We start from the raw sequence: 26,424 nt of genomic DNA, 5'->3' as shown, positions 1-26,424 counted from the left end.
ATCGCTACTGCTTAACATGTATCTGATTCAACCAATAGATGACAGTCAAACACCATTTCCGTTTCTGCACACTGGGTTCACTCATATACCTGTAGTAGTCAGTCCAAAAATACAAACACAGTCCCTCAAGGCCCAGGCCGTCTTGCGAACATGGACTGACACATTCAAACTTCATAATAACAGTGAAACTTTCTTTATAGAGTCTTTTTACACTCAAATATGTGTGTTCCTTATAGCCTTCCTTTAGCCATGTAACAGAAGTCACATTTGTCATTAATCTTGCTTCGGCACTATTTTAAATATACATAGTTATTTATATATAAATGCTTTGCATATATACATATTTAACTTGGTTTAGCCAACCTGATTAATGTCAGAACTAGTTTTTATTGCTGACTTAAATATTGTGTATGCAACTGTGCTTTAAAACTAGTAAGCATGACCATTTGATTTTATAAATAATCCCGATACAATTCTTATACACTTGGCTCTAAATGGCTCTGTATTCACATTCTTTTCTTTTTTTTTGGAATTTTCAATCCTTTATTTATGGGGCTGAGAGACAGAGATGAAATGGGGCAGAAGTAAGATGCAGAGAACGGACCATGGGTCCGATTCGAACCGGGTCTGCTGCGAGGACTAAGCCTCACGGGGGGAGGCTCTAACCACTACCCCATGAGCCCCCACATTATTGACCTTATATTGAGTATCGAACTGACAAACACTAGATAGTGGAATAACTGAAACAATATAAAAAGTCAATCGGTCTTAGTGGTTTTCTGTCTATTTTAATTGTTTCAACAAATAAAGAGCATCAGAGAAATAATCCTACGTTGACATTTCAAAAATTACTAGTTTGACTAAAGCACTGAACCACTGGATGAAAACTAGAACATAATTGTTTTTGTCAATTATTTTAAATTGAACCATGTACAGTAAATATAATATTTGATTTTGAAGTAGTTAACATGTAAGAATAGCTTTTTCTGCGCTTGTGTTTGTGTGTCCCTCCCATCTCTCCGTCCCCTGAGTTCTGACACTACCTCAATTATGCGGTGGCCTTTTGTGCCCCGGGAGGCTCTGAGAGAGAGTGTGTGTGTGTGTGTGTGTGTGTGTGTGTGTGTGTGTGTGTGTGTGTGTGTGTGTGTGTGTGTGTGTGTGTGTGTGTGTGTGTGTGTGTGTGTGTGTGTGTGTGTGTGTGTGTGTGTGTGTGTGTGTGTGTGTGTGTGTGTGTGTGTGTGTGTGTGTGTGTGTGTGTGTGTGTGTGTGTGTGTGTGTGTGTGTGTGTGTGTGTGTGTGTGTGTGTGTGTGTGTGTGTGTGTGTGTGTGTGTGTGTGTGTGTGAGAGAGAGAGAGAGAGAGAGAAAAGGAAAGAGTGAGTCAGACGGTGCGGTGCCTGCTTCAGGACACCCACCTCGCTGCCGCCTTGTGCCCAGTGGTCCTGCCCTGGGCTGCCCACAGGATGCTAGCCTGCTTTGATTCCCTCTTCTCATCAACATAGGGTAGACATACACACTTACACAAGATAGCTAATAACTCCTCAGAAGATCCCGTAATCTTTTTAAAGTCTGTAACACTCCGTCAGCCAAGTCCTCTGTTGACCTCCTCCGCCCCGAGCAGTTCTCACATTTATCCGATCAAGCCCCTCTGTCATGGATAACCGAATGTTTTTGATCAGATGCACAGTTGAAATATGTCCAAGTTCAATGAACATCCACATATCTTAAGTATTCTGCCTCATGAAACTCAACCTCTTTAAACAATCTTCCTGTAACGGTTTCCCTCTGAAGAAGCTTATCAACTTGCTAACTGAAAATTGTTTAGAGAAAGTGGCTTTGACTATTTGGATCCCAATAAACATTTGAAAACACTTGGAGACACACTTGGAGACAGACATGCAAGTGTGTGTTCAAAGAAGGTTGGCGATTCAAATAACCATCCCAGCTAGGATAGAGAGTCAACTCCAAACTGGCGGCAACACTGGGTTGTTTTCTTGACCAGTTACATTCTCTGTTTTTTTATGTCATCATATTTTTAATAATAATTTGTCATTTTTTGATATAAGTCTATTCACATGTTAGAAGTAACAATATCTAACCTTTCAATGAAGATCACTGTGAGCCCTAAACCCTATAACAGGCAAATAGCTTTTTTTCTGGATTATACAACCAAGGGCCATATTTTGTTATCCTCAGCTAGTGGTGTTCACAGTTTCCAGTCTTTTCACTGGCTACACTGGGTTGGCTGCTGACTCCAGCTTCATTTTACTGGACAGGATTAATGGATGAGTGATAACAATCTTTTCATCTAACTCTTGGCAAGAGAGTGAATAAGAATGCAGCCGTAAAAGCCAATCCAGTCCTTTTAGTTGTGATGGAATTAGTTTTCAGTCACATACAAACATGACTGTAACCCTTGTGTCACTTTTGAGACCCTCTAGTACTGTTCGGGTCAAATTGACCCGGGCCATTATTGGAATCGTTGAATTGAAAGCACTGTATAAATGATTTTTTTTAAACATTAAAATCTATAACATATATGGCCTTTATCTCAATTCCAGACAATATAGATACATATTGTGAATCATGTTAGCAATAATTTTTTTCTAAATCGCATTTAAAGGCCCTACAAATCAGCCATAATTTTAATGGCAAAGCTGGATTGTTTTCATCGAACCTCCAAGCCCTGAAGCGGAGTATTTTACTCACGTTTCTGTATCATTTGTATAGCTAAATTGTCCATGCTTGATGTATTTGTTGGAAGCATAGCTATAGGCTGCTACGGGCCCTCCCCTGGGTCATATAGCCGGCTGTAGACATCTGCTGATGGACCAGTGATAACATACAGTGCGACATCCAAACATCCTCTCCTCCCTTTTTGTATCACACAGGAAAGTCATCAGGAACGCTAATGCTCCATCACCCTTGTATGCCCTCTTGTTATATATATTTATACAGTAGATGGCATTGTAGTGAATAACACTGAGTCTGTGTTTTTCCATGCTATTTAAGAAAACATACAGTAAATATCCTGACACACACTTGTTGTATTAAGATACAGGAATGTGCTTACTTTTCTTAAAGGTTCAGTAAGCAAAATGGTACTTTTAGCTAACTTCCTGTCAGTCCCTGCAGTTAGCAGTCCCCTCCCTCATCCCTACACCACCACATTAATGCAGTGCGGTCTTTTTTTTTTATATATTTTTTTGGCATTTTTATGCTTTATCGATAGTGTAGAGACAGAGTTGAAATGCATGGGGCAGAGAGGGGAGTGACATGCAGAGAACAACCGCGGGCTGGAATCGAACCCGGGTCCGCTGCTGGCCGAGGCCCATGGGGGGGATGCCCTATCAACTGAGCTAAGGGCGCCCCCCCCCAGTGCGGTCTTTAACCAGGGAGTCATCCAGCATCATCTCAGATCCGTAAGTGCAATAAAACATCATATAAACCATAAAAACAGATATTGTATTTTTACCTGCTCCGCCATTGTAGGCACATAAACATTCACCCCTCTGTCGCTCTCTGCTCGTGCACCGGCAGTGAGACGTGCCGGTTTGTAGCGTTCTCTCTTCTGATTTGATATCAGGTTGTGGGATACTCGAAAAGTTTATTTGCAGATTACATGCAGAGCGGGTGACTGAGAGACCTTTGTTATGAAGCGCGTACACTATATACGTACAGTAAGTGATCACTGTATAAATATAGAGCGATTTAACATGTATATCAACATAAATATATCGCTCACTTAATCATTTGGACTTTCGACACTCCGGGATATTAACGTATCGACTGTTGCTTTGTACTTCATTCCATAAAACAATTTAACAATACATGAATCTCTGTGACACATACTGTAAATCAATATTAAATGCTTGTGAATCTCAGATAAAACACACTATGGTCTTTCATAGAATAAAACTGATTTTCCATATTAGTCTGATAGACCTAGACAACATATACATTTTGTCCTGCTACTATCTCTTCCATCCATCCCTCCCTACTAACCCCTCATCCTCTCTTTAGTTTACTATGAACACACCAAGAGCACATCAACCATATGTTTCTCCAGAAAAGGGGACGTATACAGTGATAAATCAAGCCACTTCAACAGGTAGGTAACATTTGTGGAAATGTGAATAAATACAATCACACACACACACACACACACACATACACGCAAAAACAGACACACACACTCTTCAGTCACGCCCCACCCAGGGTGTCTGCACAGTTCCGGGCCGTGGGGCAATTAGCAGTAATGGCAGGAAACTAGTTAGTGTTATCTGCTGCCATGCGGCCTCCTCTCGCACTGACCAACCCTGGACCAGTCACGTAGAGATTCAGACAGTCAGACAGAGAGCCGGGGGGGAGGGGGGCATGGAGCCCCACGGCAAAAGGCCTGAGAGCACATCCATATAGTATTCACCTGCTGACTTGTCTTTCTTTCTGTTTTCAATTCTTGATTAATGTCTCTCAGTGTAGTAGTTATCCAGGACCAAAGTTGTCCTGCCAAAACATTCACATGCACAACAAAAAAAGCAATTAGTAAACGGGCACTAATGATCCCTGCGGTGACGATGTCATTTGATGTACTTTGGGTAACAAAGACGTCTTAGTGTCCCGTCTGTCCCTCTGATCCATCATCGCCTGCGTCTGAACTGTGGTTCCTGGCTGCAGTTTCCATGTCCCTCTATTGTTTCAGCAGCATGTCTCTCTTCCTGCATGACACTAAACACATGCCTAGGAGCGAGTGGCTGGGTGGACGTGTTTTTGGGGGCGATAGCACGGTAAGGGGATGTTGTCATTGTGGCCCAAAAAAAGACTAAACAAAATAAACAGCAGAAATCCCTGAAAGAGGTCTCAGACACAACAACAGTCACGTAGGTTTGACCAGTTCCAGGTCACATCATCAGACAGGCAGACGCACATGAATGGTATGAGTTCAGGGTCCACCGTGATTTTATTTATACAACATTTATATCAACATTCAGCAAAATTATAGTAGTGTAAAATATTATTTTATTTATTAAGATGCAACTGATAAATAAATCCGGTTTCTTACCTACAATCTGCAGGCTTTATCTTACAAGTCTGAAAACTTATTTTTGCAAGTTAATGCATTCGGCTCCAAGCTTAAGCTTTCTTCTACAAGTTATCAAGCAAAGAAACAAGTGCAGGTGTGTCACAGACTTGCACATTTTCTACTGCTATTGTTCCACAAAGTTGGCCACACAATTCATGCTGGTGTCATCTGCATGAAGATGCATTTGAGCTTGACATCCACTTACAGCAGAAATAATATAATTGATATAGATAGTAAATGGATCTTAAATGGACCCCTGTGGAAAACCTTTTGATATTTATAGAAAATAAAAACTCAGAGTAAGCACCTTCTAATTTTACACATTGAAATCTTTCAGATGAATGATGATCGAACCAGGCATACCTTTTAGCTCACTGGATAGGGTGTTTACCATTAAAGGTGGGGTATGTGTTATCCAGAGGACCTTTATTTAAATGTATACTAACCACCACGGCAATATTTGATGCTCAGAGCGAGTGCTCCATCCGTCCAGACCGTCAACCATCAGAGTCCCCGAGCTTCAATCCCCGACTAGCTGGGGTGTGGCCTGCCCCGAGCCACTGCATTTACAGTAGATAGCCATTTACAGAGCCTCGGCTGTGTACATACACCTGACTTTTTTTCAGCATGCACACACGACTGACAGGTAGCGGATGGCAGTGTTGGGAAAGTTCTTTTTCTACGTGAACTAGTTCAAAGTTCAGTTCACACACTTTAAAATGAACTAGTTCAGTTCATAGTTCATAATTCAAAATTCTGAACTAAGTTCACAGTTCAAAAATGAACTAGTTCATAGTTCTTTTTTTTCAATATGTTGCTGCAGGCTGCTATTTTTCTAAATAATTGCCACATACCATATAGAACCACAGACAGAAATTATTTCAATAACATTCAGTCCACACTAGAAGCCAGCTGCAGCTTTTACCCCTACAGTATATATTCTCAAAAACATGAGGAAAAAGTTGCTGTTTGATGGTCTTTTTAATGAGGAATTATTCAAACAAAAACAGTTAAGGTGCAAAAGTTTTTCCATTTTTATAATTTTCCAAACCTGGAAACAATTCACATGAAATTTCATTCAAAGAAAGCAATACTGAAAAATATACAGGGGCAGGTTCTACTTTACAAACAAATTAGCCTACAACTTAAACTAGTAAAACCCTCAAGGAGACCATTCTAAACTGCAGTGTAGACTGTTAACAACAAAGTCCAGAAGATGTGTTGACATACTTATCAACACAAACACAATCTGAGGTAGGTAACAATCATACGAAGGAGAGGTAGAACCTGAGGCTAGGTCCATAGTCTGAGTCATGGGTCTGAGTAAGCGCTGCTGCATTAATTTGTTTTTGTTTTTTTCCCGCGGTGTTTCGCATTTTGATGACAAAGCGGCGGTGGTGCGACGCTGTGGTGGCATGTGTTGCCAGATTGGGTGTTTTTCAGCTACATATTAAGGGCTGTTTACGATGTCTTTTAGCGGGGGTTTTCTATGGAAATCTGGCACTCGATGAACGATTGAACGACTGTAAGAGCGCCGTTCACAAACGCCAGAATGAGCGCGTTCGCAAAAACGTTCATGAGGCATAAATACATACGTTCAGTTCACGTTCGCCCCCAATATGAACGAGTTCATGAACGAACGTTCATTGAACGCGTTCAGGCACAACACTGGCGGATGGTGCGTAGATATTAGCTGATTTTTATTCAAAGTGTTCTGAATGACATAACTGAGTATGCCTTTGAGGCTGAGTCCTTGTTCCATGCAGCTCGGCTTTAACTTCCGCTCAGTCCGTTTGCTGCACGTCATCCCCCTTTCTTTCTCCCCATTTCAACTCAACACTGATCCATCAAATAAAGGAGAAAAACATCTTGAAAAATAAGTATTCAATTTAAATAAAGCGGAATATCATTTTATTAGTTAATCTTTTGGTGCATTTATTACAATTATTTTAACAACAATGGCCGCGTTTCCCAGATGCGATCGTTCTTTGGGGCCAAAGAAGGGTCGAAAGAAGGGTTCGCCAAAGAAAGAAGGGTTCGCCAAAGAAGGAGCGTTAAGATACGGGTGTTTCCCAGATGGCTTCTTAAGTCCCTTCTTTGGAGAGCCGTAAGATGAAGCGAAAGAAGCATCGAAAGAAGTACTTTGGTGGGAGCTGTCCACCGCGGTCGTGCTGAAACTGAATAAATCGATGCCAGGCAAATCGATCACCCACCTCTTTATCAGCGCATAAGTCACACACAGCGCCCCGTGGTCCCCCGCACAGGTTCAATTAGTTTAAGTATGTAGCGTTTGTGTGGGTGCGAGTGTGTGTGTGTGTGTGTGTGTGCCAACAGGTGTATCCAAGTAGTAATCAGGCCCATTAGCGCATATATACCCCCGTGGATATAGGCACACATATGTGAGAATGGAAAGAACCGGCGTCAAAAGAAGCAAGCGGGCACCGGCGTTTACCGCAGAGGAGATGGGCGTCTTGGTGGACGAGGTCTGGCAGCACCAGGATATCTTATTCGGGGGAACAAAGGGCAAAAAAAATATCACCGTCAAGAACCATGTTTGGAAGGCCATAGCCCAAAAGATGTCCCCCTCCAGCCCATGTGGTCTGCGTGACTGGGGCGCTATCCGAAAGAAGTGGCAGGAGTTCCAGAGCCAGACTAAGAGGAAGAGTGCCAAGGTGAGGAGCGAAGCCATGGGCACGGGTGGTGGAGCACCGGGTGGGACGACCCTCACTCCCGACGAGGAGAAAGTCCTCTCAATTATCGGGAAGACGGCCTCTGAAGGCATTAGTGGGGGCATCGATGTGCTGGGGGACGAGGGGCTCTCATTAAGTGAGGATGAAGAGGAGCCATCCGGGAGCAGAGCAGGGACGTGCACGCCACCAGGAGAGGACGACCCCCAACAACCATGGCCTGTCCCTGCGCGCCAACCAGCAGGGCCCGGTGTCCGTATGCGTGGAGGCTCACGATGGCGGCCCGCGATAACAACCTGCACCTGCAGTGAGACGCTGGTGCGCCTGGAGAGGGAGAAGCTGGAGGTGCTGCGGGGGATGGAGGGCCACCTCCAAAGACAAACTGCCCTGCAGGAAGAGGTGGTCCGGATGAAGCAGGAGAGGTTGGAGCTGCACCGGAGACAGCTGGCGCTTGCAGAGGCCCAGTTCAACCGTCCCTCCATCTCGGTGCCAATCATCTTTCCCCAGGATTCAGGTATGGGTATTTCAATGTTTTATCTGCATTACCCAATGTATCCCGTTCAATTTCACTAATCAATCTCCCTTCATTGCAGGTGATGCAGAGGCCCAGCAGTAAATGCAGCGCGGAGCCCCCCCCCCCCCCCATCATATGGTTTCAATAAACTACTTTGGTTTCCTTTTCAACCATGTATTGTGTGGATCATTTTGCATTGAAATGAGGGTGTCAAATAGCAACAAAAAGTCCCAGGCAATTTGTAATTTATCTAAGCGTAGGTTCATGACATGTGCGTATTGTGCGCCCTTTCAGCACAGCATGTTTTGCGCTAATTTCCCACTTGTTACATGGTCACCTCAGAAATGTGGGCACTATACTCCCACATACTGTATGCAACAATATTTCCTTAACAATCCAGTGCCATACTTTCAGGTAAAGCACCCGGACACTGAAGCAATTAATCAGTGTGCAGGACGTTACATGTAGCCTACATCTGCTGGTTCTGTTTATTTATTTCAGCCTTCAGGCCTGACAGTGGTTGTGGGTTTATGGTTGTGGGTTTATGGTTGTGGGTTTATGGTTGTGGGTTTATGGTTGTGGGTTTATTAGTGATCAGTGCTTGGCGACTTGTGGTGAAGGGGTAGGGGCTGGGGTTGTTGGACCTCAGAAGAGGTGGATAAGTTCCTGTCTGGTCTGGGCTCCGGCCTGATGCAGTACTGCTCGCACATTGCGGGGGGCGGGGTTCGGGGCTTCGTCCTCTGAATGTTGCTCTTCAACAGGAGGCGGCTCATCTGCGCCAACGCGCACTGCAATGTTGTGCAGCATGGCGGTGACAACAATCACTTGGCAACACTTGATTGGTGACAAGCGCAGCCCCCCCGACGAACGATGAATGCACCTGAAGCGGGACTTCCAAATGCCAAACACCCGTTCGATCTTCGTCCTGGTGCTTGTGTGGGCCTCATTGAATCTCTCCTCCTGTGGTGTTGCTGGGTTGGTTACCGGCGTGACGAGGTAACTCCGGAGAGGGTAGCCACTGTCCCCTAGGATGATGCCCCGGCCAAACACTCCTCTGCCAGCCTTCTGCCCCACAGCTGAGTTGGCCCACATGAAACTGTCGTGAGTGCTGCCTGGCCACCTGGCGACGATGTCAGTGATGAGGCCATTGTGATCCACCACCACCTGCGTGTTTATGGCCGCGTAGTGCTTGCGACCAATCCAGCACGGATCCACCAGGGAGGGATTGTGGATTGGAATAAGGGTGCCATCTACCAGACCGATCACCCGGGGGATCCCAGCCACTGCGTGGAACCCTTGGTGGACCATGCGGACCTCGTCCCGTGTGGTGGCCATCTTGATATGGGTCCGGGCATGGCGCAGGAGAATTGGTGTCACAGCTGCCACACTCCGTGACACCGATGCCTTGCTGAGGCCGGTGCCGTCCCCCACCACCTCCAGGAAGCTCCCCACTGCGTAAAAACGCAGAGCAGCCAGGAGCTGCACCTCCGGGCTGAGGGCAAAATTGCAGCGGGTTGCTCTCTGGATGTGTGGAGACACCAGAGTTATTAGTCGTTGGATCTCCGCACGGGGCAGCCGGTACTTTGCCTGGACGGCCCGGTCTGACAGCACGTCCAGTGGGGAGAAGTTCTGACGCACGTAGGCGTTAATGTAAACCGTCTGGCTTCGCGCACGGCGACGCGGCTGGTTGGCAGCGAGAATTTGCTGTATTGCAGCCATGGTTTCTCACACGCGCGGACTTTGGCAACGCCTTTATATAGAGTAGCAGGTGGATCCGCTCTCAATGAGGTTCAGCTGAATTCAATTCAATCTGTTTCCTTGATATCTGTGAAATGCCACAGGGTTGTTGATGTTTTTTTATGTGTAGTACTATAAACTCTTGTGTGTGGAAAACGTAAACCTGTAATTCATTAAAAAAAAAAATTCTCTATTAGTTTATGTTTATTGCGCCAGGTCCGCATTGAGCATTGTTTTATTATTTCGAAAAGTGGAGGAAATAAATTTCCCTACGCGGCATGATCACTGACGATTTGGTCGCTAAGAAGGTTGAAAGAGTGGGTCAGCTCCGTCGTACAGTTCCATCTTAGTGAAAGTACTACTTTCGCTAAGAAGGAATCTGGGAAACGCATTCTTCTTTCACAGCGTTCTTAAGTGCGCTCCAAAGAAGAACTCTGCCCAAAGAGGCTCTTTGGGATTCTGGGAAACGCGGCCAATGTGCTAATCAAGTTATGCGCCTGATTTGGGAGCTCAAGTTCAAGTTTCCATGCCACTCTCCACCTGCCTCTGTTCCTGCACAGACTTGGCCTGTGGGCTGCCATACGCGTATTTATGGGAGTGCTGTAGAGCGAGAGAGAAGGGTTTACTGTAGGAGCTTATGTAAGAAATCTTCCCTTTTTCCCCTCAACAATTCCCCACAGCAACAGCTCAGCAAAAGAAAAGAGATCTCGGTCAACACTTGATGCTAAGATAAGACCCATTAACAAGTAACTTACGGTAATGCAGCGTAGAGAGGTTACGTGCCAGTTTGCCCAACACTGTGTCACTGAACCTCTACAAGTTCTGCTCAGTCGACCCAATTCTCACTATCTTCTTGCATGTAAATCCTGTACTCGCAAGATCCCTTCTCGATAAACGGTAATCCGTATACTATACTTTGTTTTTCCTCATTCTCTCAACATCAGACCTAAAATCCTAAGCGTATTCAAGGCAGTCGGTTTTAATGATGTCTGCTAAGTGATGTTCTTGGCATGTGTTTGGAAGAATACATCCTCAACGGAAGCTCTAGTCAAATATCAGCTGGTGGCAAAGCGTTCACAGCCCGCTGCAGTGTTTGGACATGAATTCATTCACTCATGTGATGGCATGCAAAATAAACTGTTAGTCAAATAAACAGGACTCCATTCTAGAAAAGTATTGTTTGTATTGTTAAGCTGAGATGCGGTCAACAACTTCCCCTTCAGGCTGAAATGTCAATGAAGACTTTGAGTGAAGTGCCATGTTGTTACAGAGGTATGCTATTTATGTAATGGAAGACAAGTAGAGTTTGAATCCTGGCTGAGAGAGTTTATCGGTCTAAATCTATTTAACCAGCCACATGTAAGGAAAAAAGATTTGGCTCTATCTGAATCCAATTTTTCATTGGTGGGGGCCAAACCAAGGACTGATAGGAGCTTGTTTCATTAGATTACGCTGCTTTGTTCGGCTACAAAACACAGTTGACTTGTGCCAAGATATTTTGTTTGCCTTCTGTCTTCCTACTATTGTTGTTACTGATTGTATTTTGAAAAGTGAGCATGGCAAACGGCTCTAGATTTAACCAGCAAACACTTGGGACATAGCTTCTGAAACTGTACTGTCCCTCATCCCGATGTTGTGCCTTCACAAATATATCTACATATAGGTATATAGTTCATTTTCCTACAGTAATTCCACTTTATGTAAAATGGCGTCATGGCTAAAGTGTGCTTTGTACTCCTTATTTCTCACACTCTGGTGTATGGTGTGTTACAGGCTGTGTTTTAAGTCAAGCGCTGGAACATCAGCAACATATCTGCAGCTGGATCTGCTAGAGTGGGTTTGGATGTTCAGATGAAAGATATGATGAGAGATTTAATGGCGACTTTCAAGATTGTTTAGACTGGCCAGCCGTTTGATGAGGGACATGGCTTTGGCAAAGAAAATCCTTGAAACTTTTCTTCCTGCTCATCATTCTGCGGGCATAGGATTTTTCACTGGGGTCCACCCTGACCTTTGGCTTTCATAGCCATAGTTTCTTAGACATGAAATCACAAAAGCTCAGAGCAAACCATGCAGACAGACAGGTTAGTTGGAAGACCATGTCCATCACCTGTCTGTGTCCTCTTCTAACCCACTATGAGTTTCCTGTATGGCACAAGAGCCCAGGAATAGAGGAGCGTAGAGCAGGAAATAGTCCAGGTCACTCCCATTATTAGCTGGTGCAGGGTCCAGAATAGACATGACAGCGGTAAAACACAGGCATTGCACGTACATATGGTGCACAGGAGGTGATGACACTGTATTGTTTGTTTATCTGCTGTTTATGTGACAACAATGGTTGGCGTAAACAGAGGTTTTGATGACCTTATGGCGTGTCTTCTACAATCTGCGCTGTGTCTAAATATAAATCGGATAAATATAGCAAGCAGTCACATTGCTGTCACTTTCACATTGATAACAATAAGAAGAATAGAGAAGGGAAGTTTTTCTTTAGTTGAGAGTCTGGTCTGCCTTTATTTTAGTAACAATAATGCTGCCATAGATGTGAGCACAAACCACGGAGGAATGAGGAGTTCTTGGATTCTTGGATTCTTGATTCTTGACGCTGCAAAGTTATAATTTTCCAAAATTCATAATTTTTCTCACTTCCAATGACAGAACCGGCTAAGCTCACGGTTTCTGTAATATAGCTAAAATTCTTTATCATTAAAATATGTGACAATAATATTGAGAATAAAACACAAAGAGCAATCACTAACCAACCTTTCTTCCTAAATACGAGGACTTGGACATACTGTACAATCCTTCACACAAACATTCAAACTTGGGCTAGGGTTAGAAAAAATAGTCTTACAGTTTCATTTTTTATACATACAATCATATGAAAAAGTTTGGGAACCCCTCTCAGCCGGCATTATAATTGACTCTGCTTTCACACAAAAAAGATAAAAGTGGTATGTCTTTAATTTACCAGGAACAGCTAAGTACTGGGATGTTTTCCAAACAAAGATTTTTTGAAAATCAGTATTTGGTTGTATGAAATAAAATAAAATGTGAAAAACTGGCTGTGCAAAAATATGGGTACCCTTGTGGTTTTGTTGATTTTAATGCCTGTAACAGCATGTAAAACTGATGACTTTAAACGCAAAGTTGGTTGGATTATGTTGTTAAGCCTTGAACCTCATAGAATTGTCTGTTTAATCATGAGAAAATGTATTTTAGGTGCCTAAATGCAAGTTGCACTTCTCTTTGACTTTCTGCTGAAGTGAAACAGAATGGGATCATCAAAACAGCTCCCAGAAGATTGTCTATTCAGCAGAGAGTCAAAGAGAAGTGCAACTTGCATTTAGGCACCTAAAATACATTTTCTCATGATTAAACAGACAATTATATGAGGTTCAAGGCTTAACAACATAATCCAACCAACTTTGTGCTAAAGTCATCAGTTTTACATGCTGTTACAGGCATTAAAATCAACAAAACCACAAGGGTACCCACATTTTTGCACAGCCAGTTTTTCACATTTTATTTTATTTCATACAACCAAATACTGATTTTCAAAAAATCTTTGTTTGGAAAACATCCCAGTACTTAGCTGTTCCTGGTAAATTAAAGACATACCACTTTTATCTTTTTTTTGTGAAAGCAGAGTCAATTATAATGCCGGCTGAGAGGGGTTCCCAAACTTTTTCATATGACTGTATCAGTTTTTGTGCCAGCGGTTTTTTTTGTATGCAGTTTAAAAGAATAAGTATTATCTAAATGTAGTGTATTTTAACTTTCTTGTCCACAAGACACTGCTAGCTCATCTTGCTGGAGCTAACTTTTCCCAAGGATGGAGAAGACACAAGAGAGGAGAAACAGGCCAAATAGAAGGAAGACTGCTGCAGGAATGGGTGAGTATCAGGTCATTAGTGTGAGATTGTAAGTCAATCCCTCAGCAAGGTCCAAGGAACTCTGGGCAGCACAGGATCCAGCAGGAGAAGAGCCATTAACAACAACATGGCGGCAGTAGAGAAAGTGTCTAAATCGGGTGGACAAGGGGCAATGTGTCCAACCCAAACCACCCAATGACTCCAGGTTACAATACTGCTGATGTGTGCAAGTATACATCTGTAGATGGGGAATGGAAATATTCTTTTATGCAATTACTTTAATTTTTTGTTCTTGTTTTTGGCTCCAAAATATACACATGTGCAGTATTTTCCTGTATTTAAGGAGAAAGGTATACTACTGTTAGAATTTGACTCTATTTATTTTCTTTTTTTACAGCAATGTATTACAATGTGTGTGCGGATCCCTACGTGACATATTTTGGCTCTACTGTTTGAGTTTTATTTCCAAATGCAAAACAAAGAGATTTGCATTCATTGAACCAGTGTGGTGGCACTGTTCTTTAGTTTACACCAACCAAACTTTTAGCTGGGTGGAGATGACGTGTCTGGCAGAGGGCATTGCAAACATACGTCGGCAAATGCACACACACACTGATTATTATCTTTGCGCGTGAGCACTAAGTACTTCCTGCATCTCGATGTTACAGTAATGCTATGGAGTAATGACGTGCAAGCAGTGTAAAGGAAATGATGGCATGACTGCTCCTCATTTGGAGTCATTTTCTATTACAGTTTTTTACAATTGCTTATACACATTTCCTGATAGACTACCTCACTTTTTCAAAACCCTAAACACAAATTTCAAAACTCAAACACAAAATGCAAAATCCTTCACTTCTCTTGCAAAAGCACACTTTACCCTCAAAACAGTGTTAACTCTTCACTAAATGGTGTTTTATTTTCAAATGACAAACACATACATCATATGACTAGACATTTCTAGCACTCATTGAACACTGGTGTGCAAAATGGGAAAACACTATAGTATAAATGCAAACCACTATATGAATGCTTTATCAGTAGAATTATGCCTTTGCATGTTCAAACACTTTCACCTACAGTAACAACAAATACTTTACGGTTTTTGCCAAATGCTAACACACATGTTGCAGAATAGTTTATTTTGCCATTTCAAACAAACACAATGAGTAGGTAGGACTGCAGTTCAAGCAATTCAGTTTGTCAGTATAAACTACAGTGAGAAAAAATTACAGTAAAATTAGGGAACAACAGTAAAAGAAACAGCGTTGTAAGGAATTGGGTGGTTGGATTATGAATCCTTTTATGGATACCGCCTCCTGCTTGCGTCTGGCCACATCGCCTCATCAACATCACACTCAATGTCATCTTTTGAGAAGCAACAGGGAAATGATCACCTGATATCCAGTCTAAATCTCCTAATTATGGAGCGACTCAGGTTGGGCTGCACTCTCTGTCCAGGCTCCCTCATTTATAGGCCATGATCTATAACATGGTCCAATAGTGTCCCTGTTGTATGTGTCTCCGTCTGTTGCCTTCTTTGTCCTCATCCTCCTGTCGTTCTCTCTCCTCCTCTTTCCTTGACTCTTACCGTCTCAGAAAGGAGCTGAGCTCACCTGGGGTCTATTTGTAGTTCTAAGGTTTAGACTGATTGGTATTCAATTCGTTTTTTTTTCAAGAAGTGTGTTGGAGAATTTCAAACACAGTGCAACGCATAAATCGTGTTTGTAGGGTTGGTGCTTTGGTTTAGGGCATAGTTACAAAAGTTAGAGGTTGTGATGTGGTCATAGCAGTCACTTTTAGTGTTTACAGTATTCGGCAAAAACTGTATTTGTACCAAAATGTGCAGTCTACTGTAAATCACAGCAAACAGGAGCTCATCTCTGACCCTTCTATAGCTAACTGCACAAAAGCCATTTGAGTTTAGAAATTTGATTGGCAGTGTGTTCTGTGTGAATACCATGAGAGAGAATTCAGGAAGAGTGTACAAGATATAGAGAATTGTGTGTAGTGTTGTGAACAATTTGTGTTTAGGAATGAAAATATGAGTCTAAGGAAGGAAATGTGTTTGGAGTTCAGCAGAATTGGTTAAGCAGTTGGTAAATTAGTTTCAGATTGTACACATTGTGTCTGATGTTCCAAAAAATGTGTTTAAACAATTGTGAAAAACTGTAATATTCCCATTTTTAAATATTATGTATTGCCCTTAAATTGGTGACATGGAGGCTCTGGAAAGATTTCAATAATGGAGATATCAATATGTGTTGTCCACAAGTGAATGTTATTTCCGGTTTGCAGGCACGTAGTTTCTCCTTTGATCAACCCAATGAATCTGAGTCTGCCCATTCGTACAAGACAAAATTACAAACACAGCTGTGATGAGTCAACCTGTGACGAACAACGTGTGTTCAGTCCAGAAATATCCAATATATCCTAGTTGGACTGGAGTCACCACAGTGCATGCTGGTGCTCAATGCAGCTGTCTTTATCTCCCAAACATAATCTCTCAGGGTGAAAGTTAAACTACAACAACCGCGAGGGGAATTTTTTTTTATCTTTGTAGAATATGTACAATGTTTTGTATCCCTTTTACTAAATTGTGAACTAGTTTTAGACACTTCTAATGACTGTGCTTCCACTAACATGAACCACTGAGCCAAGCTTATCTGTATAGTAAAGATCCTTGAGGACATGCACATGCACACACAAACAGGTCGGTTTTGTTCGCACAAAGGGGCGAGTGAGGGTGTGTTTTCTCCAGTCACGAGAGTCTGTCTCTGTCTCTGTCTCTCTCTCCTTCCTGCCTGTCTCGTCCTCATGTCTTCAGCTATTACATTGTTGTTTTGGTCGGTCTGTGTGTTACATCTGTGTTTGCACATATATTGTTTTTGTGTCTGTGCTGTATGTACACAGACACAAACATTTATTATGTAAATGTATGATATTTTTACTAAATTCAATGCATTGTATTTTGTATTTTGTCGTCAAAATTGAAAACAAATACACCACTACCCAGAACAAATGTTTGTCAGTAAGCAAACACCCTGCAAACATGTCCTTTAGAAGTGTTCCTGGGTATGAGGGACTAAAAAAAAAAAATGTAAGCTAGTGCAAGAATTGTAGAATGCAGTAAAAGTGTAGAATGCAGTAAAAGCTATGTTCAAAAATAGTAGACATTGAAAAAAAGAAAATATACATTGGGTTTTAATGAAATTCCTTCGAAGCCCAATACATTAGCAGAATGTTGGCACCAACCAGCAGCCTATAAGAGACAAACACTGAATGCTCAATGTTTGGTTTGTGTATGTGTGTGTCGTTTTCACAAATCAAGTACACAGCATATATTATTAACTAGCTGGTAAATGTAGCTTTACATGATGATAAAAATACGTGTGCAGCTACTTCCATTTAGTTGTAATAGAGAATGTTTGGAAACATTGGTAACACTTTAGTTTGATACTCCACTGTTGACACTCAACAAGCCATCAGTAAAACAGAGAAAATAGTTGACTCAGTTGATTCTCAACAAACTATCAGTCAATGTTCAACTAAGCATTAGTAGAGAGGTCTTAGGACTGTCAAATTAAAGTGAAAACAGTTTAGTGTCTGCAAACTATTAACAGAGCAAAACAGAGAAAATAGTTGATTCTCAACAAACTATCAGTCGATATTCAACCAAGCATTAGTAGAGAGGTTTTAGGACTGTCAAATTAAAGTGAAAACAGTTGAGAACAGTAGACACTCTACAAACTAGTAACAGTACAAAATAGAGACAAGTTTTGCTCAACTGACGAGTAACACTGGATGACCCCAAAGTAAAGTTAAAAAATATAGGCAGAATATCTGAGCAGGAAAGCACATTTATTTGAAGTAAATTGAACTTTTTCAGTAGTTACACAACAAGTAGGTACACAGCAAGTACCATCAATACCTCAAAAAAAGACAATAAAACTAATACATTTATTTATTTAGGTGTCATTTCGGCAATTTCTTAACCACATATCGTCCAAAAATTGACATTCAAAAAGCTCAGTAAAGTTTGCCATAACACCCAGTACCACTAGTTATGATACTGAGCAAACATATAACATCAGTTCTCATAAAACGCTATATGGTAAGAAAAAGGTACATAATTTTGTTGTGGACCAGAATATCAGAAGCTCCAGGTCGCTTGGGAGAAAATGGATTACTGAAATGGTGAAACAAGACACACTGATTCAGCAGTTAGGTTGGACAAGTAAATGTAAAATATATATTTTCTACTCTCTCTTCCTTGAAGTGTATATCATTGTTGTTTCTCAGTGCAACATGAAAAAAAAACATAACAGAGCCATTTTGAATTATGGACTGAAGATAAAACAACATAATTATCTCTCTCTTGTGACTAAAAACTAGTTTAACCTGGTCCTCCCACTGTTATTTCTATGAGCACATTGGAATCATGTTTTGCTCCCTTTGGATCCGGTTCTTGGGTTTGCTGGCCACTCTCCAGGCCTGCTGTAGCCTACTCCTCTCCAATCGAAGCAGTTAGGCTGAAGAATCCAGGAATCTTGTCCTATCACCCAGTTGATCAACATAGAAAGAAATGACCTGATAATTACCACAAAATAGTTCAAATGCATTTTGGTTTCCTTTATCCAAATCACTGAATCTTATACAAATTAACATTATTTTTTCATTAAAAAAAAACATATAATCTCTATTACCATTCTACACAAAACCACATGCATACTCAGTTTTAGCTCACTTTAGCCTGAAATAGCAACATGCACTATGAATATGGAATATGCAAACATGTATTCACATACAGTTTAGTGTCTATAAACACAATTTATTTAGACAGATTATTTGGATGGGTTAGACCTCACTACTAATGCTTAGTTGAATATCGACTGATAGTTTGTTGAGAATCAACAATTTTCTCTGTTTTGCTCTGTTAATAGTTCGAAGACACTAAACTGTTTTCACTTTAATTTGACAGTCCTAAGACCTCTCTACTAATGCTTAGTTGAACATTGACTGATAGTTTGTTGAGAATCAACTGATAGTCAACTATTTTCTCTGTTTTGCTCTGTTAATAGTGTGTAGACACTAAACTGTTTTCACTTTAATTTGACAGTCCTAAGACCTGTCTACTTATGCTTAGTTGAATATTAACTGATAGTTTGTCGACAGTCATATGACAATCAACAGATCACCTACACAGGGTGCCTATTGATAAAATATTCTCATCTTTATTTTACAATTAACATATATGATCAACAGAGGGTTGAATGTTCATTCATTAGACGTGTTCCTTGTGAGTGGGGGGAAAGATGATCCATATGAAAGGTAGGTTGAGTATTGGTTAATAACATCAGTTGATAGTCAACTTACTAGAGGTTGACACTCAACTGATAGTTGAATATTTGTAAAGAACATGTATTAAAAATTATAATGTCTGTTGCAGACTGTTTTTGTAAAAAATAAATTAACAAAATAAAATGATCCTATGTTAACTAACACATGTTACATGTTTGTTGACAGTTCTGTTGAGTGTCAACTAACTCACTGTTAAATATCAACTAAACATCTACTAATTGTGCAACTTATAGTCAACTTACAGTTAGTTAAATGCATGTTTCTTATTTGTTGAACAAGATTTGTTGAATATCAACTAACCATCTACTAATAGTGCAACTTATAGTTAACTTACAGTTAGTTGAATACATGTTACTTATCTGTTGAGATAGTTCTGTTGAATATCAACTCATTTACTGTTGACATGCAACTGCATATCTACTGATGGCTTGTTGAGTGTCAACAGTGGACCATCAAACTAAAGTGTTACCGAAACATTTTACAGTAAATGAAAAAGAAACACTTCCCCGTAATGGCGAAAGGAAATGTTAAAATGATCTGGAGACACTTAAGGAGACTGACAGAGGAACATCCCAGTAATAGAAACATGCTTGAAATTAACCTCAGTGGGTCATTCTCAAGGCACCCAAATGAAATAGCAGAGGCCTTCAATCACTACTTTGTTGACTCTTCAGCCAAACCCTCAACAGTGACGGCTACTTGTCAGCACTAAAATGATTAATTGTGTATTCTGTTAATTTGCAATGTCAACATATGAGTAGCTTTTTTGTCTCATATTTTACTAATGCTTTGATTGCTCTACAGCTGTGTCTTTTATAATCATTCTACTCTCTGCCCTGTTGTTTTACCTTGTAACCTGTTCTGCTTTGGTTTGTTTTGGTTCTGTGCTGTGTCTTGTTTTGTGCCAAGTTCTGTTCAGCTTGTGTTGTCGTTCTTTTTCCTGTCTGTCCTTGTTTATTTGTATTTTTTCGAAAAGCCTTTTTAACGTCGAGGTCAGGGGACTACAGATTGCTAAATCGTGTGTTTGAAATACATGGCTGGATATTGTACGGAGAGCTCTGTGGCATAAATGCAAAGCAGCACTGTGGTCAAACAAATGGGATTTCAACACCAACGGAAAACTTCAACTTCTTTCCCTGTATGGCTGGTGTAGACAAAGTCCTCCTGGCCTTGGGGACCTCTGGGACTTTCCAAACTGGTTCCATTTAAAAGTTCATTTAAAAGAACATAGATATGTCAATTAAGCAAAGCATCTTTGATTGAGTTGAAAATTGAAATTGTTATTATTTATTTTTTTACTTGTGTGTATCAATAATTAGCTGGAGCCGGTCGAAATGATGCACATGATGACTGCAACAAGTCCTCAAGATATAAACCCTTAGTGGTCTCTGTATTACAGTTTTTCACAATTGCTTAAACACGTTTCCTGATAGACTACCTCACTTTTTCAAAACCCTAAACACAAAACTCAAACACAAAATGCAAAATCATTCACTTCTCTTGCAAAAGCACACTTTACCCTCAAAACAATGTTAACTCTTCACTAAATGGTGTTTTCTTTTCAAATGACAAACACACACCATATGACTAGACATTTCTAGCACTCATTGAACACTGGTGTGCAGAATGGAAAACACTATAGTATACAGTTTTTTTCGATTGCTTACAGTTTTTCACAATTGCTTAAACACATTTCCTGATAGACTACCTCACTTTTTCAAAACCCTAAACACAAATTTCAAAACTCAAACACAAAATGCAAAATCCTTCACATCTCTTGCAAAAGCACACTTTACCCTCAAAACAGTGTTAACTCTTCACTAAATGGTGTTTTCTTTTCAAATGACAAACACACACATCATATGACTAGACATTTCTAGCACTCATTGAACACTGGTGTGCAGAATGGAAAACACTGTAGTATAAATGCAAACCACTATATCAATGCTTTATCAGTAGAATTATGCCTTTGTATGTTCATACACTTTCACCTACAGTAACAACAAATACTTTACGTTTTTTTGCCAAATGCTAACACACATGTTGCAGAATAGTTTATTTTGCCAATTCAAACAAACACAATGAATAGGTAGGACTGCAGTTCAAGCAATGTCATCATAAACTAAGAAACAATTACAGTAGAATAAAAAAAAACAGCGTTGTAAGGAATTGGGTGGTTGGATTATGAATCCTTTTATGCCTACCGCCTCCTGTTTGCATCTGGCCACATCGCATCATCAACATCACACTCAATGTCATCCTTTGAGAAGCAACAGGGTAATGATCACCTGATATCCAGTCTAAATCTCCTAATTATGGAGCGACTCAGGTTGGGCTGCAGTCTCTGCCCAGGCTCCCTCATTGATAGGCCATGATCTATAACATAGTCAACTATAGTGTCCCTGGTGCATGTGTCTCCGTCTGTTGCCTTATTTGTCCTCGTCCTCCTGTCGCTCTCTCTCCTCCTCTTCCCCTGACTCTTACTGTCTCAGAAAGGAGCTGAGCTCAATTGGGGTCTATTTGTAGTGCTAAGGTTTAGACTGATTGGTATTCAATTAGTTACATTTTTTTTCAAGAAGTGTGTTGGAGAATTTCAAACACAGTGCAAAGCATTTATCGTGTTTGTCGGGTTGGTGCTTTGGTTTAGGGTATAGTTACAAAAGTAAGAGGTTGTGGTCATAGCAGTCACTTTTAGTGTTTACAGTATTCGGCAAAAACTGTATTTGTACCAAAATGTGCAGTCTACTGTAAATCACAGCAAACAGGAGCTCATCTCTGACCCTTCTATAGCTAACTGCACAAAAGCCTTTTGAGTTTAGAACTTTGATTGACAGTGTGTTCTGTGTGAATACCATGAGAGAGAATTCAGGAAGAGTGTACAAGATATAGAGAATTGTGTGTAGTTGTTATGGTTACGATGCTGGACCCAAGAGCAGACAGAGACGAAGTAGGATTTATATAAAAAAGGTTTATTATATATATGGTGAGGGGAAGCAGGTAGTGGGTGAGGGAGCCAGGGGGAGACCAAAGCCGGGAAGCTGGAGAGAGTGGTCCGGATACTGCAGGCAGAGGAAAAACAAAAGTTAGGTTGTGGTCAACAGCTACAGGCAACAAGAGACGAGTAAAGGCCCTTTTCCACCGCCGCGCGGCAACGCCACCGCCTCCATTAATTTCAATGAGGGAAGGGCGGCTGAGGGAAGGCGGCAAGGGAGGCGGTTCAGCCGCGGCGGTTGGACCAGGAAGCGGTTGCCGCCCACGTGAACGCGCGCAGATTCTCCCCAACCGCTCAGCTTTCCCCGTGTTGAAACATTCAGCGGCAGCCGCCCGGCGGCAAGGCGGGAGTACAAGGCATCGTTGCAAACGGAGTACAGACATAAACAACACGGATCTACCTTGTTTTAAGTCAATGTTAAAGTGTCTGTCGTTTAAAAAAGATTGGATATATATTCGACGTTGAACACAAACATGTGGAACCAGTGATTGAAGACGATTTTCTAGGGGAAATATTTTTTAGACGGAACTGTATTTTCTCTCTGTACTTTTATTCTTCATACAAGCTCATATAGAGAGACTATACCATCGTTATACGAGAGAGAAAGAGAGAAATAAGTGTGGTGGACTTCTGGTCGGGCTATATCAACGATACGATCACCGAAGCATCTCGCTGTCATGGCCGCCGAGGCAGCAGCCGCTTCTAAAAACGCCGGGCTCACCGGTGGAGTCCTCCGGCAAGGAGGCGGTTGAGAGGGCGGTTGCCGCGCGGCGGTGGGAAAGGCCCTTAAGCGAGAGCGAGGGACAGTAAACTGGAGCCAGGTACGTTATAGTTACCACGGTAGCGCATAGGACGATCCGGTGCCAACAGCAAGGAATCCACGGGTTATGAAGGGGAGTTGATTGGAGGTGAAGACCAGGTGAGCGTGATTGCAGATGAGGACCAGGTGTGAAGTGAGACAGACAGGGGGAGTGGCAGATACAGACGAGGAAAACACAGCGGGCTGCTGTGACCACAACAGTACCCTCCCCTCAATGGACGCCTCCAGGCGGCCTAAGCTTCTCTGGATGAGCCAGATGGAAATCCCGGATGAGGGAGGGGTCGAGAATGAGACCCCGCGAAACCCAGCTCCTTTCCTCAGGACCGTAACCCTCCCAATCCACGAGGTACTGATGCCCTCTGCCCCGACGCCGAATGTCCAGCAACCGCCGGACGGTGTATGCTGGGTGGTTGTCAATCACCCGGGGAGGAGGGGGGGCAACGGCCGGGGGGGAGAGAGGGCTGGTGGAGACTGGCTTTAGACGAGAGACATGGAAGGTTGGGTGGACGTGCATGGCTGGGGGCAGCTTGAGTGTGACCGCAGAGGGGTTGATGACGGAGACAATAGGGAAGGGCCCCACAAAACGAGGGGTTAACTTCTTAGAGCCAGTCTGTAAGGGAAGGTCCTTGGAGGACAACCACACCTGCTGACCCACCCGATAGGCAGGAGCGGGAGCCCGGTGGCGATCAGCCGTGCGCCGGTTCTGCTCAGCGGAGCGCAGCAGAGCGGTGCGCGCGCCCTTCCACACCCTGCGGCAGCGGCGGAGATGGTGCTGTACAGAGGGAACGGAGATGTCGTCCTCCTGAGCCGGAAACAAGGGCGGTTGGTACCCCAGGGAACATTCAAACGGGGACATGCCGGTGGCTGCACAGGACATAGAGTTGTGGGCATACTCGATCCAAGAGAGATGGTCGCTCCAGGCAGAGGGGTTGCGGGCAGCCACACAACGCAGCGCGGTTCCAAGATCCTGATTCGCTCTCTCCGCCTGCCCATTAGTCTGCGGCTGGTACCCTGATGACAGGCTGACAGAGGCCCCCAGCGCACGGCAGAAGGCTTTCCACACCTGGGAGATGAATTGGGGGCCGCGGTCGGAGACGAGGTCCGTGGGAATCCCGTGGAGGCGGAACACATGCTGCACGAGCAGCTGGGCAGTCTCGGTGGCAGAGGGGAGCTTTGGGAGGGCAATGAAATGAACAGCCTTAGAGAACCTATCCACAACTGTGAGGATGACTGTATGGCCATTAGAGGGGGGAAGACCAGTGACGAAATCCAGGCCAATGTGAGACCAGGGCCGACCAGGAACAGGAAGCGGGCGAAGCAGGCCAGCAGGGGGTTGATGGGAGGACTTGGCCCGAGCACAAACCGTGCAGGCCAGCACGAAAGCCCGGGTGTCAGCGTCCATCGCTGGCCACCAAAAGTACCTCTTAAGGAGTGACAGGGTGCGACCCACGCCAGGGTGACAGGCAAAACGCGATGTGTGACCCCACACCAGAACCTGGGAGCGCACCGAACTGGGGACAAAGAGGCGGTTAGGAGGGCCGTTGCCCGGGTCTGGTTCAGTGATTTGGGCCTCCCGGATGAGGGACTCTATCTCCCAGGTAACCGCAGCCACCCTGAGACAGGAAGGAGAGAGGATGGTGTCAGGGGGACCCGGTGTGTCCACAGTGCCAAACTGGCGGGAGAGGGCGTCTGGTTTGACGTTACGGGAACCGGGCCGGTAGGTGAGGGAGAAATTGAAACGCCCAAAAAACAGGGACCACCGGGCTTGGCGGGAATTCAATCGCTTGGCTGTCTGGATGTAAGACAAATTCTTGTGGTCAGTCCATACCACGAACGGCTGTTCTGACCCCTCAAGCCAGTGCCGCCATTCCTCCAACGCCAGTTTCACAGCCAGCAGCTCTCTGTTACCCACATCATAATTCCGCTCAGCAGGAACCAGCCGGCGAGAGAAAAAAGCGCAGGGGTGAATTTTCTCATCAGAGGCCGAGCGCTGGGACAGGACCGCCCCCACCCCAGTGTCAGATGCATCAACCTCCACAATGAACTGCCTGGAGGGATCCGGTTGGATGAGAATGGGGGCAGACGAAAAAAGCTCCTTAAGCCTAGAGAAGGCAGCCTCCGCTTCAGGCGTCCAGGCAAAAGGGCGGGCAGGGGAGGTGAGATGAGTGAGAGGGGCTGCCACCCTGCTGTAGTCACGGATGAACCTCCGGTAAAAATTGGCAAACCCCAGAAACTGCTGCAGTTTCTTGCGGGAATCGGGGATGGGCCAGTCAGTCACTGCAATGACCTTCTCGGGGCAGGTCCTCACTTGCCCGCTCTCAATGATGAACCCCAGGAAGGACACTGAACTCACACTTCTCGGCCTTCACATATAGCTTGTTCTCCAACAGCCGTTGAAGAACTTCCCGGACATGCTGGACGTGTTCCTTCTGATTGCGGGAAAAAATCAGGATGTCGTCTAAATAGACAAAAACTGAGCGGTTGAGAAAGTCCCGGAGGACGTCGTTAACCAGGTTCTGGAACACAGCAGGGGCATTAGTTAGGCCGAAAGGCATGACGAGATACTCAAAATGGCCGAGGGGGGTGTTAAAGGCCGTCTTCCACTCATCGCCTTCACGGATGCGCACCAGATGATAGGCATTACGTAGGTCCAATTTGGAGAAGACTGTGGCGCCCTGCAGTGGCTCGAATGCGGAACTGATGAGGGGCAACGCATACTTGTTCTTCACAGTAATGTTATTGAGACCCCTGAAATCAATGCATGGGCGAAGTGACTTGTCCTTTTTGGCCACAAAAAAGAAACCTGCACCAACAGGAGAAGAGGAGGGTCTCATGAGGCCAGCCGAAAGAGAATCCTTAATGTACTTCTCCATGGCCTCCCTCTCAGGACGGGACAAGTTATAAAGGCGACTACTGGGCAAAGGGGCGCCGGGGAGGAGATCAATGGCACAGTCATAGGGGCGATGAGGAGGCAGGGTGAGCGCACGACACTTACTAAATACCTCTCCCAGGTCATGATAAATTTGGGGAACCAAGGAGAGGTCGGGAGGTTCCTTGGGCAAGAGAACATCTCCCACTGCCGGAGACAGGGCAGACTGTAAGCAGGTGGAATGACAAAACGTGCTCCAACTCACCACCTTGCCAGAAGACCAGTCAAATTGGGGATTGTGAAGCTTGAGCCAGGGGTACCCCAGCACCAGGGGAGTGAGGGGAGACAGGATGACATGAAACTGAAGTATCTCGTGGTGATTGCCAGAAACAATTAATTCAAGGGGCTTAGTACGGTGGGTAATAAGGGCCAGGTGACGGCCGTCTAAGGCGTTAGCATTTAAGGGAGAGGGTAATTGTTCCAATTTA

The 26,424-nt window shown here is 43.4% G+C and overlaps 1 protein-coding gene across 1 annotated transcript; it reads right to left on the bottom strand.

Moving 5' to 3' along the window:
• Positions 1-8,927: 8,927 nt before the first annotated feature.
• LOC307259125 (putative nuclease HARBI1) lies at positions 8,928-10,001 on the bottom strand (the record flags this gene model as incomplete). Its single annotated transcript, XM_080038859.1, has 2 exons — positions 8,928-9,801; positions 9,889-10,001. 2 exons carry the CDS (start codon positions 9,999-10,001, stop codon positions 8,928-8,930), a joined length of 987 nt encoding a protein of 328 aa, XP_079894985.1.
• Positions 10,002-26,424: the final 16,423 nt, after the last annotated feature.

The sequence above is a fragment of the Ammodytes marinus genome (assembly GCF_949987685.1).
Source record: "Ammodytes marinus genome assembly, chromosome: 13".
Taxonomy (NCBI): Eukaryota; Metazoa; Chordata; class Actinopteri; order Uranoscopiformes; family Ammodytidae; genus Ammodytes; species Ammodytes marinus.
This window is presented reverse-complemented; position numbering and strand designations above follow the sequence as displayed.